Below are 14,630 nucleotides of genomic sequence, written 5' to 3'. Positions count from 1 at the left end.
AGCTTCAGAGGCAAGCTAGCAGTGGGATGCAAATTTGGTCTTGTTTGGTGTCGGAGCTCATTAAAACAATAGCAAGTGTGTAGAATAATACCCAAATATGTAAATTAGGATATTGCATATTTCTACCTTTTTTGTGTACCTATTTAAGATACATCACCATGAGGAGAATGAGATTCATATCCATAATTAGGCATTTCTGTGTTCAGATCAGGGACCCATGATGAAATTCTGTTACCAGGTGTAAATACACTTCACTTACTGTAGTTCAATAACCACAAGAAAAAAAAAATCAAACTCAAGGTGTCATGTCATAGCTGACAGGCGATTCTTTCTGCAGACATCTTTGAATCTTAATTCGTTTTTTTAAAACATGGTCACATAAAAAAACAGAGGGAGATTTTACCAAAATTTGGTTACCACACTTTGCATCTGCACAGTTCTACCAGTAAATTTATTTTTGTAAAATGTTCAGTGAAAATTCTTAAAAGTAGTCATTGTACATAAAGTTGTATGGTTTTTGTTTGCGCAAATCTGCAATTCAGTCATGGTGTATGTCTTACACCAAGGAGGCCGTGTCCTGGGAATTCCCTGAATCAAATGGTGTTTAATTTGATAGAGATCTCGTGTGTAATCTGACAGGCCAAACTGATTGATGGGGGTGGTCTGAGATGAAAGCTATTATGATGGTTAAGATCTAAAGACACATTCCAGCGATGGGGGAGGAGAGGGAGAAAGTGTAACGCACAAAGTGCAATCAATCAAATGTATAATCAAAGGCTGTTTTTATCTTTCCAGTATGTCCCATACAGTGATGAACAGTATCTCTGTCCCAGCCACTAAGTGTGGCACGTAAATGAAAATACCTGTTTGTGTCTCTCCACAATAGATGTTTATGTTAGGACACTGAGAACCATATCATCTTTAAACTGGAATGGAACGATCTCTTAGAGCGGAAATGATCAAATTGTTCAACCTTTACATTTCTGTTGAAATTCATATCATGGCTGCAGCTGTTGTCATTTAGGTAATGAATGTTGCTGGAAAGAGAGTGGCGGCAATGCTGTGCTCAATAGTGATCTGCTCCCATCTGCCTCTTTCTTTCTCTTTCTCTGGGTTTTAATCTTCATTACTAGTCTTTCTCTGCTCAGTCTGTTTTGACAGTCGTGCACATGCTGTGGGGTTTCTCTGTTTTAAAAATCAACTGGCCAGTGCAATGACTGCCATCCTGTCCTCTGCCCGGTGCTCCATATTGAAGAATCCAGAGATTCTGTCTCTGTCCGTGGATAATTAAAGCCAGTAGACATGGGGATTAATTTTCAATCCCTGGGAGACTTTCCCTAAACCTGCAGCGTCTCCAGGACGACTGGGAAGCCCGGGGGAAATGAATCCTAATGCCGCCGGGGCTGTGCATTTGCTCACTTCAATCTTAGCTGTTGTCAGGGAACAATTATACGCTGGATTAAGAGCTTGTCCCCAGAATGTTTTGTGGATGAGTGGGTCTCAGCCATGGACGGAAAGTACATTAGCCCTCTGTGCACGGCAGCGGGGTGGGGGTGGGGACAATCCTGCAACTTGTTGTGTGGTTAGTTGGTTCTAGCATTAGGCCAATAAATCAATGTTAATAACTGTGTAACTCAGTTTAGTATTACTGTAGCATTATATATTCGGTAAAGCAGGGTTACTCTCATAAATTAAATCATCTAATTGCAGCTACATTTTTATCTTCCACTGTGGAAAGAGTGCTCCCTGTCCTCTTGGTGACAGCCCCAAATTGATGTTGGTTTTGTCGAAGTGCTTTCTATTCTCTCATCCTTTTAATGCTGTCAGTTCTTGGAATCAAAAGTAAGAACAAGAGGATAAAAGAGCATTGTGACAGTCAGTTTGTATCCATTGCATACTGTATGGACAGCTGGTAGCTTGTAGTGATCTTCAGAAAGTCTTCAGTCTTCAGAAAGCATTCACACCGCTTTTAAAATAAAAAGTCAAATAAATCATGAAATAAAATCAAATGCGTTTATATTACATAGTAATTTCATGGATGTAAAGGCCCGTTGGTTAAGAGTTCCGAAATGTCCGCTGCTGCTTTTATCCATGTGTCCAGAGTGGACACCTTGGCCCTGGTGGATCCTGGCCGTGGAGAGTGGACACCTTGGCCCTGGTGGATCCTGGCCGTGGAGAGTGGACACCTTTGCCCTGGTGGATCCTGGCCGTGGAGAGTGGACACCTTGGCCCTGGTGGATCCTGGCCGTGGAGAGTGGACACCTTGGCCCTGGTGGATCCTGGCCGTGGAGAGTGGACACCTTGGCCCTGGTGGATCCTGGCCGTGGAGAGTGGACACCTTGGCCCTGGTGGATCCTGGCCGTGGAGAGTGGACACCTTGGCCCTGGTGGATCCTGGCCGTGGAGAGCTTCATAAGTACAATTCCCTTAAATGTGAGCAGCCATTGTTGCAATGGTAACTGATGAGGTGGAATCCACCTTTGTAAAATAACCTTCTTAGCAGCTGTTGTTCCTGCCAACCACACTCTCCGTTGGCGTTCTGACAAGTGCCAATCAGAGTCATCACAAAGCAACATCACTATTGGATCTAATGGCATTATTGTATCTATAAGTACAGAGATGACATTGTTAACTTTCCCCCAGAATTCAACCACCTCCTGGCATTTCCACAGCACATGCTGAAATGTACCAAGGTCCCCTGTGGTGCAGAACTCACATAATGGCGATGGACAAATGCCCATGTGATGTATTCTTTGAGGTGTTAGATACCTAATTGTACAACTGAATGCCTTCAACTGAAATGTGTCTTCCGCATTTCACCCAACCCCTCTGAATCAGAGCGGTGCGGAGGGCTGCTTTAATCGACATCCACGTCTTCGGCACCCGGGGAACAGTGGGTTAACTGCCTTGCTCAGGGGCAGAAAGACAGATTTTTACCTTATCGACTCGGGATTCGATCCAGCAACCTTTCGGTTACTGGCCCAATGCTCTAACCACCAGGTAGGTTCTATAGCAAATGTTTTTATTAATTAATTGGTGATTGGGGTTTCTAAATGATCCAGATATATTTTTTCCATTCTGTCTCCCAATTTATTTGTCTGTCAGCAAGTTTAAGTGTAATCCTTTTCTCATACAGTGGATAGAGTTAATGATTGTTCTCCTGCTAGAATTAATTAACAATAGATATTAAAAACAACTCCCTTTGAGGGGGGTCTGTCCGTTAGAAGTTTGACCAATGGGTGTTCTGCTAGTGCTGCTCCCCAGGGGACCCCATAGGCTTGCATGGATAGGTGGAGTTGAAGGTAAAGACAAAATGATGAACCTGGGACATTAAAACACTGGCGGATATCCTGGAAACTGAGGAGTCCGTTCAAATTGAATGTCTGAAAGTATTTTAAAAAATCTCTAAATGTATTGTATGAATCTTATGAATTGAAATAATAAACTTTATGCAAATGTGTTACTCAATATAAAATGGATTAAATTAAGATTTTGTGTCACTGGCCTACACACTACCCCATGTCGTCAAAGTGAAGTGTTTGGTAAATACATTTTTAAAAAAAAGCTGAAATGTCTTGAGTCAATAAGTATTCAAACGCTTTGTTATGGCAAGCCTTGAGTTCAGGACATGATTTCTGAATGACTACCTCTGTACCCCACACTTACAATTATATGTGAGGTACCTCAGATGAGCAGTGAATTTCTAACACAGATTCAACCACAAAGACCAAAGACCATGGATTTTTTTTTAGAAAGAAGATATTGAATATCCCTTTCAGCATGGTGAAGTTATTAATTACACTTTGGATGGTGTATCAATACACCCAGCCACTACAAAGATACAGGCGTCCTTCCTAACTCGGTTGCCGGAGAGGAAGGAAACTACTCAGGGATTTCACAATGAGACCAATGAGGCCTATTTCCAAGCATCTGCATGCATCGTGTTATGGGTATGCTTGTCATCGGCAAAGACCAGGGAGTTATTTTGGGATAAAAAGTAACGGAATAAAACAAATTCACCTTTCAGCAGGACCTTAAGCTAAAGCACAATGCCAAATAAAGCCTTACCAAGACGACATTGACTTTTCCTGAGTGGCCTAGTTACGGTTTTGACTTAAATCGTCTTGAAAATATATAGCAAGACATGAAAATAGCTGTCTAGCAGTGATCAACAACCAACTTGGCCGAGCTTGAAGAATTGTAAAAAGTGTGCAAATATTGTACAATTCAGGTGTGCAACGCTCTTAGACTAACCCAGAAAGACTCACAGCTGTAATCGCTGCCGAAGGTGCTTCTACAAAGTATTGACCCCGGTGTGAATACTTATGTATATGAGCTATTTCTATATTTCATTTTCAATAAATTAGCAAAGCATTCGAAAAACATGTTTTTGCTTTCTCATTATGGGGTATTGCGTGTAGATGGGTGAGCGATTAAAAAAATTAAAATAGATTTTATCGTTTTTGAATTCAGACTGTAACACAACCAAATGTGGAATAAGTCAAGGGGTATGAACACTTTCTGAAGGCACTGTATACTCTTGGCACAGAGTGTCTGTATTTGAGCTGAGTACGAATAGTCTATTTGAATGTTTTGGGGATTTGGTGACACTCACAGTGATTGAGTGTTTTTCTGAGTGCAAATGATAGGAACCCTTTGACTTATGGTATTTTCAACCTGCCCACTGAGCTCTGAGCATGCCCTATCTTGCAGCCAATGATCTACACCTTTTCTTATTGCTGTCATTAGCTTGTAATCTTGCTAGCCCACAACATGCCCTCTCCGACACTCTGTTGCTTGTGTGAGACTGTCAGCCAGCTACATCTCAGCCAGCTACATATTGTTTTCCTTCGTTGTCTTTTCTCTCTGACACAAACGCACACCACAATCTGACTGTTATTAATGGTCGAGCCAATGATTGCTCAGTTATAACAGTCTTAGATTGTTGTTGAGTTCTAAAAACAACCTTAAGCCCTGAAAAGATGCATTCACTTTGATTCCCAGACCACAGTTTGTCAGTTCTTAGTTATCCATCTTTCACTATAGCAGTTGATGTTGTTTTTCCCAGTAAAGCAGTTCCCAGAAGGGCAATTCCACAGGAACAGAATGATGCTGAGACTCAATTTGTCAAAGATTTGCAAAGTTAGGTGACAACAGCACAAACCGTCATTCTGCTACGGCACTTTGCATCTGCACTGTTCTTCAACTAAATGTGTTTTTGTAAAAAAAAAAATGTGGAAATTGTTAAAAGCAGTACTTGTGCATAGAGTTGTATGGTCCACTCCTGCACACAGGACAGGGCGTAATTCAGCAAATGTGCTGGTTTAAAAGCTTTTAAAACAGCGGCCTGTATCTGTGGAGAGGACTCCTGCCCAAACTGCCGAAGAAATAGGGCATTTAGCAAGGAATACCATTCTTCACATTCTTCATAAAGGGTGACTGCTTGGTTATTTTTCCTTCTCCTTGGCCTCATTAAGAACGTATTACTTGTTCAAGGTGCCCTATATACAGTATTGAGGCAGCATCTTACAGTATTAGGTCTGCTCGAGGACTCATTAATGGTACAAAGATATCAGGACATGAAGTATTCCCCCAGAGTTTTCTCAACGGCAACTGGATTGACCCAGCACATCTGGGGTATGCTGATCTGAAAGCTTTTGAATGTAGCTCTCATTAATTGATTTCCTATGTCCTCCACTGAATGTCATAAAGAGATGTTCCCTCCCCTGATGGTATGACTTATTTAGCTTGGAGCTTATAGAGCTCTGAGACTCAGACCGCATTCCTCTCCTGTTATTCAAACATTCACATAACTGATGTTTCACAACTCTGTGTGTCTGTTTGCGAGAGGGGGCCAAAGAGATGGGAGAGAGAGAGTGTGAGAGGGAGAGAATGTCTAGCTTTTTCACCCTCTGTTTTAATGGATGCCTATGTGATCGACAGGGTTTGTCGGACTGCAGAGCAGGAAAACCTTGAGGCTATTGAACGGTGCAAAACAATATTGTAAAAATGCCTTAAATATGTCTGACTTGCTTTCTCTCTATGTGTGTCTGTTTCAGTTGCCTTTTGGGGAGACATTGCTCTGGATGAGGAGGACATGCGCATGTTTAAGGTGGACCGGATTATAAACATGGCCCAACGGACCGTCCAGACCTTCAATGAGACAACCACAGGTGAGCAAGAGCTGTGAGGCTGGCTGACCAAGTCATGGTTACTGGGAATAAAGACTAAGGCCTATCGCCATAGTCTAAAAGCGTGCATTTTCTTATAAACGTGCCTGTCATCAATTCTAAAAGTCTGACTCCATTTATGCATGTGCTATTATATAGTGCTGACTAAAATGTCTCCTTAATGATACAATACAAACCAGACCAAGAACAAAAACTTGCCTTCAGTTAAATAGTTCCCACATTTTCCCACCTCAAGGCCAATTATGCAAGGAGGCTTTGTAACTCTCTCCCAGTGCATCTGCCAGGAAGATGTATACGATGCATGAACCACTCAGCACCAGGTGATGACTCCTCTCCAACACTGGGTTGGCCAAGACACCTGTTGTAAACAAACAGCATGTTTATCACCAGCACTCTCAAAGTGTTTATGTAAAGAAAATGCTCAACCAGCATATAAAGCATGCTTCATTGTCATTATCATCTCTTTACCATTTAGGAACAGCTGAAATGTTGTAATCTCATCATGGTTTTTACCATGTTCTCAACAGAGTTGAACTTTTTAATTGGATGGTTTTCTGTGATTTTATATTGTACAAACCTCATCTTTGGCTGGTAATTGGGAATGACAGGGTCTTCTGCCAATGAGACCAGTCGAAACAGAGCATTGCCAAACCGGCAAGGATCACACCGCAGGAAAAGGGCGGCAACATCCAGACCTGAGAGGGTGTGGCCAGAAGGTGTCATTCCCTATGTCATCAGTGGGAACTTCAGTGGTAAGTCCCACATCATCACTGCTGTTTACTTGCCCTATGTGTCTTATATGCACCCTATAACATAGTTTCCTACTAAAATGTGGTAGCTGGTGTCCATTAAGCATACTTCAGCATACTTGCATCCACTACATTAAAATGAATGTCTTGGCAGCTATTGGACATACCATTTTTAATTAACTTTACTTGGAATGAATTTGGCATTATGAGCAAGCTGTTAGCATTGGTATTTTATCCTCCTTTTTACGTGACTTATGGACGTCAGCCTCACTGATCTCCTCCCTTCTTCCCATCACATTCAGGCAGCCAGCGGGCGATATTCCGCCAGGCCATGCGTCACTGGGAGAAGCATACCTGCGTGACCTTTATCGAAAGGACAACAGAGGAGAGCTACATTGTGTTCACTTACCGGCCATGTGGGTAAGTCCACGCAGGCCTGGGCTCTCCTCCCTCAGAAAGGAAGTGTAGCTGGTCAGCCTGCTCAGACATGACAGTCCTTTATCCACACAGCCATAATGAGTTATCGCTTAAGTACTTTTCCTTACCACTCCTCCATTGTCCTTTAGTGCTGGCTCATCCCCTCTGTCCGCAGTCTGTCTGCGTGAGTTGTGCTAATTGAAGCCCCCTGCAAGTCCTGAGAAAGACGACCATTCATGCCCAAGGAATGCATGCTGTGCCTCATAGTTCTGACACATCTTTCACTGAGCACTGGTGTCACATGTATTTTTTTAATGACACCCAAGGGAGACCTCCTCAGCTTAACCATAACCTGTAATTCCACATGATATATTTTGTCCTTTTCCCAGCTATGCATGTTTTTTCAGTTCAAAAGATTTCACACAAAACTGTAGCCACGTTGATGGCGTTATACTCTGGCTCTGCATGTACACTAAATCCACTACCAAGAAGAACATATAAGAGCGGATATGGAGCATAAACTGACCTTTTTCCACCCAGCTGTTGATAGCCATTTTTAGCCTAGTAACTGTCCTCCAGAGTAACAGGGATGACATTATCCACTCAGGCGGCCGCAGTTAGTGGGAATGCCTGGGCTCTGGGCTGGCCTGCTGCAGGCTCCATCTGTCCTGTGCAAAGTTCAAGGCCCGTCTCAGGAAAGCCTGGCTCACAGTAATTAGAGAGAGGCTGGTTGGCCCACAGGGGCGCGGTGTGTGTCCATGGACCGGGGTTCCACACTGACCCTTTCATGTCAGGGAGGGAGAGATGGAGAGCCCTGCAGTCTAAAGTTAGCCATCCTTCACTGTCACACATTGTAACCCTCCATCTACAGTGAAGCACGCATCAATGAATGTCACCACTGTATTAGGATGTAGGGTCACCTCACCTCCGCTAGTTTTCCTATGACGTGCTAGAAAGGCTGTTAAGAATGCTGTTCCTAATACTGTATATATGCATTAGAGATGTGAGATGAACCACAAACTTTTGAGGTCAGACCCTGCGTCTCTCCAGGAACAGGGATTCCTTCCCTGTTCCTGGACACTTGGCTTATTCGTTATTTGTTCACTCCTTCTGGTTAACACTTTCATGTTTGTGGAAGTAAAGTTCTATATATCCGGTGTAACACGAAGTTCACCAAGTTCTTGTTACATGATTGAGATGTACACAGAAATGTAGCATTTACATAGTACTATGGTAAGCACGATGGCCAATCTTGAGCTAATGTTCTCATCTTTGTGTCTGCCAAGTTAAAAGTGACTTAGTTTAGTCTAATATGTAGCCAGTCACCACAGTCTTTGAACTAGCTTGTTACCCTGCCTGTTGACCTGTCCCTGATCTTTGTTCTGTGTGTTGGACCCTGCAGGTGCTGTTCCTATGTGGGCCGCAGGGGTGGCGGTCCCCAGGCCATCTCCATAGGAAAGAACTGTGACAAGTTTGGAATAGTGGTGCATGAGCTGGGCCACGTGATTGGTTTCTGGCACGAGCACACCCGGCCCGACAGAGACGAACACGTCAGCATCATCAGGGACAACATCCAGCCAGGCAAGACTGCTTTGTAGACTGCTGTGTATGGAACAGCGCACTCATCTTTCCCTTTCTAGGAGATAGCCTCTCACTTTTGTATTTAGTATTCTGGTACAGTATTTGAGGTAGGAGTGGGTTGCAGGTTTCAGTATCTGTTTTCTTGCTTCCATTCACAGGACAGGAGTATAACTTCTTGAAGATGGAGCCAGGGGAGGTGGACTCTCTGGGAGAAGTGTATGACTTTGACAGCATCATGCACTATGCCAGGAATACATTCTCAAGGTAGGAGATGGGCCAAGTTCCACTTCATACACAGCAGAGGAGAACAGACATCGTGGAAATCAGTTACAGTTTAGGCCAGAGAGCAGTTTCCCAGACTGTCACTTTTGCTCTCATGTCTCACTTCAGGTCTTTTCCATGTGAGTCACTTCATAGTTCTACAATGTGTCAATGTCTCTTTTTTTCTCTCCATTATTTTGTTTATTTTTAGAGCCAGGGGCTGACTTCAAGGCTTAGGAAAGGTGGCGCAAATTGAAGCTTAGATACTATTCAGTTAATGACCTGCTGACATTCATAGCCTGGGGGACAAATATACTGCTGACTTGTCACTGTTACTTAGCCTGTATGATGGTTGGTCTGATGAATTTAAAGTACAGGGAAGCAGGACAAAGACACAACTCAGTGATGGACCTCATGAACGTGTCAGTGCCTTGGCTTAAAGGAAGAACATCTGCAGAATATAATACTTTTTGGGAGTGTCTACTCTTTCTCTCTCTTCCGGAAATTTATTTTGGCTTGGATCTTTTAACTCTCTCAATGGTCACCGCTTACATTTGAGCTTGCAGTGGAAATGCTCAGGGGTGAACTGATGTGGTTTCTGTGAGATGCAGAAAGGATTATATTGCTTGTCCTTGTAATGAGATTTTGGAGGGTAAAAAAGTGTAATCCACCAGGATGCCTGGAGTAACGTGTCATTAGAGTTGACACATCTGGCCCATTTAGCTTTTTGGGGCCCAGAAAGAGCAGGATTATAGAGATTTCGCTTTCAATCCTGGTGAATGTTTTATACGTTTTCCTAGACAACACCAACGTTTTTATCTTGTGTAGTCCACCTTGCCCAGTCCATCTGTAGTCTAATAGTAGAAGGGCACCTACAAAAATCAATGCACACAAACTGCAGCATGCTTTACCAACCCCATGTAATACCATGCCTATCTGTTTTGTATTATGGGGTTAGGCATATATCGTATTGATTGCTTCCAGTCTTTCAAGTAGCTGCGTCTCTCAGTGGGGATGCTGTTCTGTGGCAGCTATGTATCAAGGGCGGGTATTTGTTAGATAAAGCTATTTCCATGTAAAAGGATCCATGAGCACCAACATGCGAAGTTCATAGAAGCATATCAAATTGGGTGTCAAATGAAAGCTAATGTAAAACGAAATCCAGCAATATTAAGTCTATGTCCTACAATGACAGAAACCCAAAATATTATTCATATCTTCTATTCTGCGCCTCTGTCTCGTGTTTTAATGTTTCTGCACATAATAATGTGCACACTAACAAAGCAGCTCACTATTTGCATGTCGGAATTTTTTTCCTACGAAAACCGAGATACAGGATCAATCATCGTAATGTGGATGGAATGAAAAGATCTGTGAAAGGAAATCGCGAAATGTGAGCATGTCCAAATTGTTACGATTTTAGAAGTCGTGTAGTGTATGCACAGCATAAGAAACTGCCTTGTCACCAAATACCTGTTACCAAAAATATATTTTTAAAATTTCGCTCCCTCATTAGGAGGGAGGATAATGAAAGTTCAGAGGTAACAAGTAAAGGTAGACCTATCAATTAGTTATAGTATTTTTACTGATATCAATTTTGTTTATGAATTATTAAGTGATTAAAACTCAATTCTGTTAACAAATAGGTAAAGGAATTTCCAAAAAATACAGTACATACTCTAGTACACTAGAGTTGAGTACACTATAATGTACTGTACTGACCTCTACTCTACAGAGGGCTACTGTGCTGTACTTTAATGTCCAAACTTGTAAATGTAGACGTCTATGATTGGTTCAGATTTGGCACGGTCTGGACCAACCAAATTGGGTCTTGTTTCGGGGCAGAACTCATTAAAATAATAGCCAGTGTGTAGAATAATACCCAAACATGCAAAAGAGGATATATCACCATTAATAGAATGAGATTCATATCCATAAGTATGCATGTCTGTGTAGTGCAGATCATGGAGCCAAGACGATATTCCGTTACCGCAATTCCGTTACCAGGTGTAAATCCACTCTACTTACTGTAGTTCAATAACCAAAGTAGATTATTTTAAAGTTAATGTGTCATGTCATAGCTGACACCCCATTCTTTCTGCAGACATCTTTGAATCTCAATTCAGAGCAGATATTTAAGAGTTTTTGGAAAACTTGGACACAAAGAACTGAGAGAGATTTCACCAAAATTCTGTTACCGAACATTGCATCTGCAAAGTTCATCCAGGAAATGTTTTTTTGTTGTAAAAATGTCAGTGTAAAAAAAAGTTTTTATGCGTAGTTATATGGTTTGTTAAACTTTGAAATCAATGGTTTTTGTTTGGCATACATTTTAAGTGGAAAAATCTGAGTCTCAGATCCGTGGAATTACCCATAAGGTTTGATTGTGTCTACCTTTTGATGAGCCAACTTTTACCCACAGCCACAGGTTGTTCCAATTATCCCTCCCCTGGTTGGCTCAAGCTGCCTGAGTGTGTAGCAGCAGCCCAGTAAACCTCCACATCCAACCCCAGGTTCAGGTAGAGCCGCTAGCGCCAGTGGCCCTGCTGCAGCACATCAGGCTACATGGCACACTCATACCTCTGTGAAGCTCCTTGTAAAAGTTCTCCTCTCATAGTGTGAACTGCCTCATTATGCCACATAGAGCCCCTTTGAAGTGGCTTTGATCGTCGTTAGCAACATGATCCCACATACCAGGCTTCTTTAGGAGGTTATAGGGTTTTATTCCCGAGGTGTCTGCTGGCTAGCTTCATGGCTCCCTGGTGTAAAAAAAAAAGTCAGGTCTACTTGCTAGCATGATTTAGGTCAACCACTAATGATCACATAAACTTGGAGACCATTCAATGTCATTTCCCCGACATTGACTTGACAAGTCAAATCTCTGAGAGTACAGAATCAAACTGATCCTGTTTCGAGTTGCGTTCTGACTGCAAGCTATAGATTTTTCAATAAATTGTTGATATGATTGATCTATATTGGCTTTGTGATCAAGGCGTCATAGATGGTTTGTGCAGCTTTTATAAAGGACAAAAGGAGTGTAAAATATCCCACAGCTTTTTTGTTTCATGGCCACGGAGATGGAATCTGTTATGATTCTATTTTTGTCACACTTTGCCCTCTTAAGATTTAAAAAAAGTAGAGTCTATGTAATACTAAACAGCAGGAAAACCACTATCCACTCAAACCAAACTCTTTTGTAGTAGATGTTGTAGTAGATGCTGTTGCGATTTGAAATTCATATTTCACAAAATTGCTTCTTGTCCTTGAAGTATGCATGAAAAGGAGAGCAGTGCATGTGTCATGGTTTTTGATACTCCACTGTGCCAATGCGTCCCTCTGTGCCAGCTGACCTCTTTATTTCTCCCAGACTCCCTGTTGGATGCATCTGGAAATCTCTCCAGATGCTGTCCTGTTAGTCACAGACAGAGACCGTGGTGTCATAGTGGCGGTTTGAGATTTGGACCAGCCCAGCTTCTATGACGACTGCATGCTTTTTTGGGTTTTACCCATCTGCTTGCTTTTTAGGCTGCAGTTTGGCACTGTTTCTGCCTGTTTCCGTTGGATCAAAGCAAAGCCAAAAGGTCCACTTGGGACTGAGTTGGAGATTGAGCTGTAAATTTGGTGTCATTACATAAGTCATACAAGCCAATGGATAAAGGTTGCCTGACATCCTTGTCAGGAAGTGTGCAGTCTATAGGGGATTGCATGACGATGGGGGGGATACCCTGGCACTGAGTTTAACATACCGGTAACATGCGGTTCCCTCCCTCAGCCATGTGTGTGTGTGATACATTTTTGGTACCCGCTGTGCATCTCGACGCGTACTTTCTTCAAAAGATCTTTTACATAAACAAAATGTGAAATTGTCTAGCGCTACAAACATCGGCATCAGTGATTGTTGTTCCAATTCAATGCCTCTTTCCCAATTGCAGGAAGGGGTTTGGCATGCCCCAGCTTCCCAGTGTGAATGTAATGTGAGCCTGGGCACATGCAAGGCGAGTGAGAGCTGGAGGAGAGGGTGGCCAGACCAGACTGTAATCATTACTACACAGCTCTCTGGTATGAGAACCAGCTGTTGGCTCTCCTTTTGTTCAAAATGTTCTTCCCTTTTTTACACCGAGGCTGGCCCTTTCCTCAATGCCTCATATTGCAGTCTGTCCCAAATAACCTGCCATGTGCTCGTGGCAACTGGATTCTGGGAAACCGGGAGAGATTCTTTCTCTACAAGGAGGCTGAGATTGGATACAAACACTCTTTCAGGCCACTGCACAGAGTGGGCTGTCTAGCCCTTTATTTTTCTAACTGTACAGGGAATGTGCTTGTCAGGGGATGACAATGAAGTAGGTTTTTGATTGTTGATGCTTTCTGCTCTATTGTCATTCAACCTCTCTGAGCATGTCCTATTTTCCCTGAGTATAGCCAGCCTTATTTAATTATTTCACTGTTTAGAGATGAAAAAGTAATGTATTGAGAGTGTGGTCAGTGTGTTTTCAGAGCACCTTATTAGGAGACAAGGGGCTCCTGTTAGCTTTTCTCAGTTTACACTTCCCCTGCATGCTGATCAGTGGAGGCTTCTGAGGGCAGGACTACTCATAATAATGGCTGGAACGGAGCAAATAGATAGGCATCAAACACATGGAAACAATGTGTTTGTTCCACTCATTCCGCTGCAGCCATTACCATGAGCCCTTCTTCCCCAATTAAGGTGTTACCAACCTCCTCTGATGTTGATGTACCTGTCCCAATGTCTAACTTTGTTTCCCCATTATTAGCCTGTGTGTTTGCACAGCGTTTTTACTGTAAATCACCGTGGGAAGCCAGGGCCTTTGCCGAGATTGTTGTTGGCAAGATTTCATGGGGAGCCCTCATGTTTTGAAGTGTCTCCTGGGGACAAGTAAGGCAGCTCCCCATGCTTTTTGTCTGGGGCATGTTACCCAACCCTGGGCTTTATCCGCCCCTCTGCGCTGGGGACATTTTTCAGGCCTGGTGCATAAAGCAGAGCCAACTCAAATAAAGACCTGCCAGTATGCCCTTTGTCTGCTCTGACACTGGCTGGAGTGGCGTTGTTCACCGACAGCCAGCTTACGGGCTCCTGGAGGCAGGCAGACAGACAGACAGACCGACAGGCAGACAGACAGTGCTTAAACTGTTAGCTCAGGCTGCTCTGTTTGCACATGCCTGGCGTTGATGGGTACGTCACCATGGGAACAGCCAGGAACCAGGCTTTGCTCACCATTGCAGAGAGAGAAAAGGAGATGATAAACTAGCAAAGTGTCAAGTGAGAAAGTGGTGTGAAAAGGTCTGGTTTTTCGCCATCAACTGTTCTGGACTCCTTTTCAAGCCAAAGGCAAGCCACCATGATGTGAATTTTATACATCTTTCTAATTGTTCTTGTTCTTTTGGACTTTTAATCCTTATGCTAAATATTGCTG

General features: G+C 42.9%; 1 protein-coding gene across 1 annotated transcript in view; it reads left to right on the top strand.

Moving 5' to 3' along the window:
* Positions 1-14,630, top strand: part of LOC109879433 (bone morphogenetic protein 1) — a 53,275-nt gene that overhangs the window by 20,036 nt on the left and 18,609 nt on the right. The window contains exons 2-6 of the mRNA XM_020471609.2: positions 6,059-6,172; positions 6,799-6,942; positions 7,242-7,359; positions 8,759-8,937; positions 9,096-9,201. Of these exons, the coding sequence (XP_020327198.1) occupies positions 6,059-6,172; positions 6,799-6,942; positions 7,242-7,359; positions 8,759-8,937; positions 9,096-9,201 (661 nt within the window). The remainder of the gene's footprint in view (positions 1-6,058; positions 6,173-6,798; positions 6,943-7,241; positions 7,360-8,758; positions 8,938-9,095; positions 9,202-14,630) is intronic.

Source organism: Oncorhynchus kisutch, linkage group LG3, assembly GCF_002021735.2.
Source record: "Oncorhynchus kisutch isolate 150728-3 linkage group LG3, Okis_V2, whole genome shotgun sequence".
Classification (NCBI taxonomy): Eukaryota; Metazoa; Chordata; class Actinopteri; order Salmoniformes; family Salmonidae; genus Oncorhynchus; species Oncorhynchus kisutch.
Note: the sequence above shows the minus strand (reverse complement) of the source record. Positions and strands in the feature narration are given on the sequence as shown.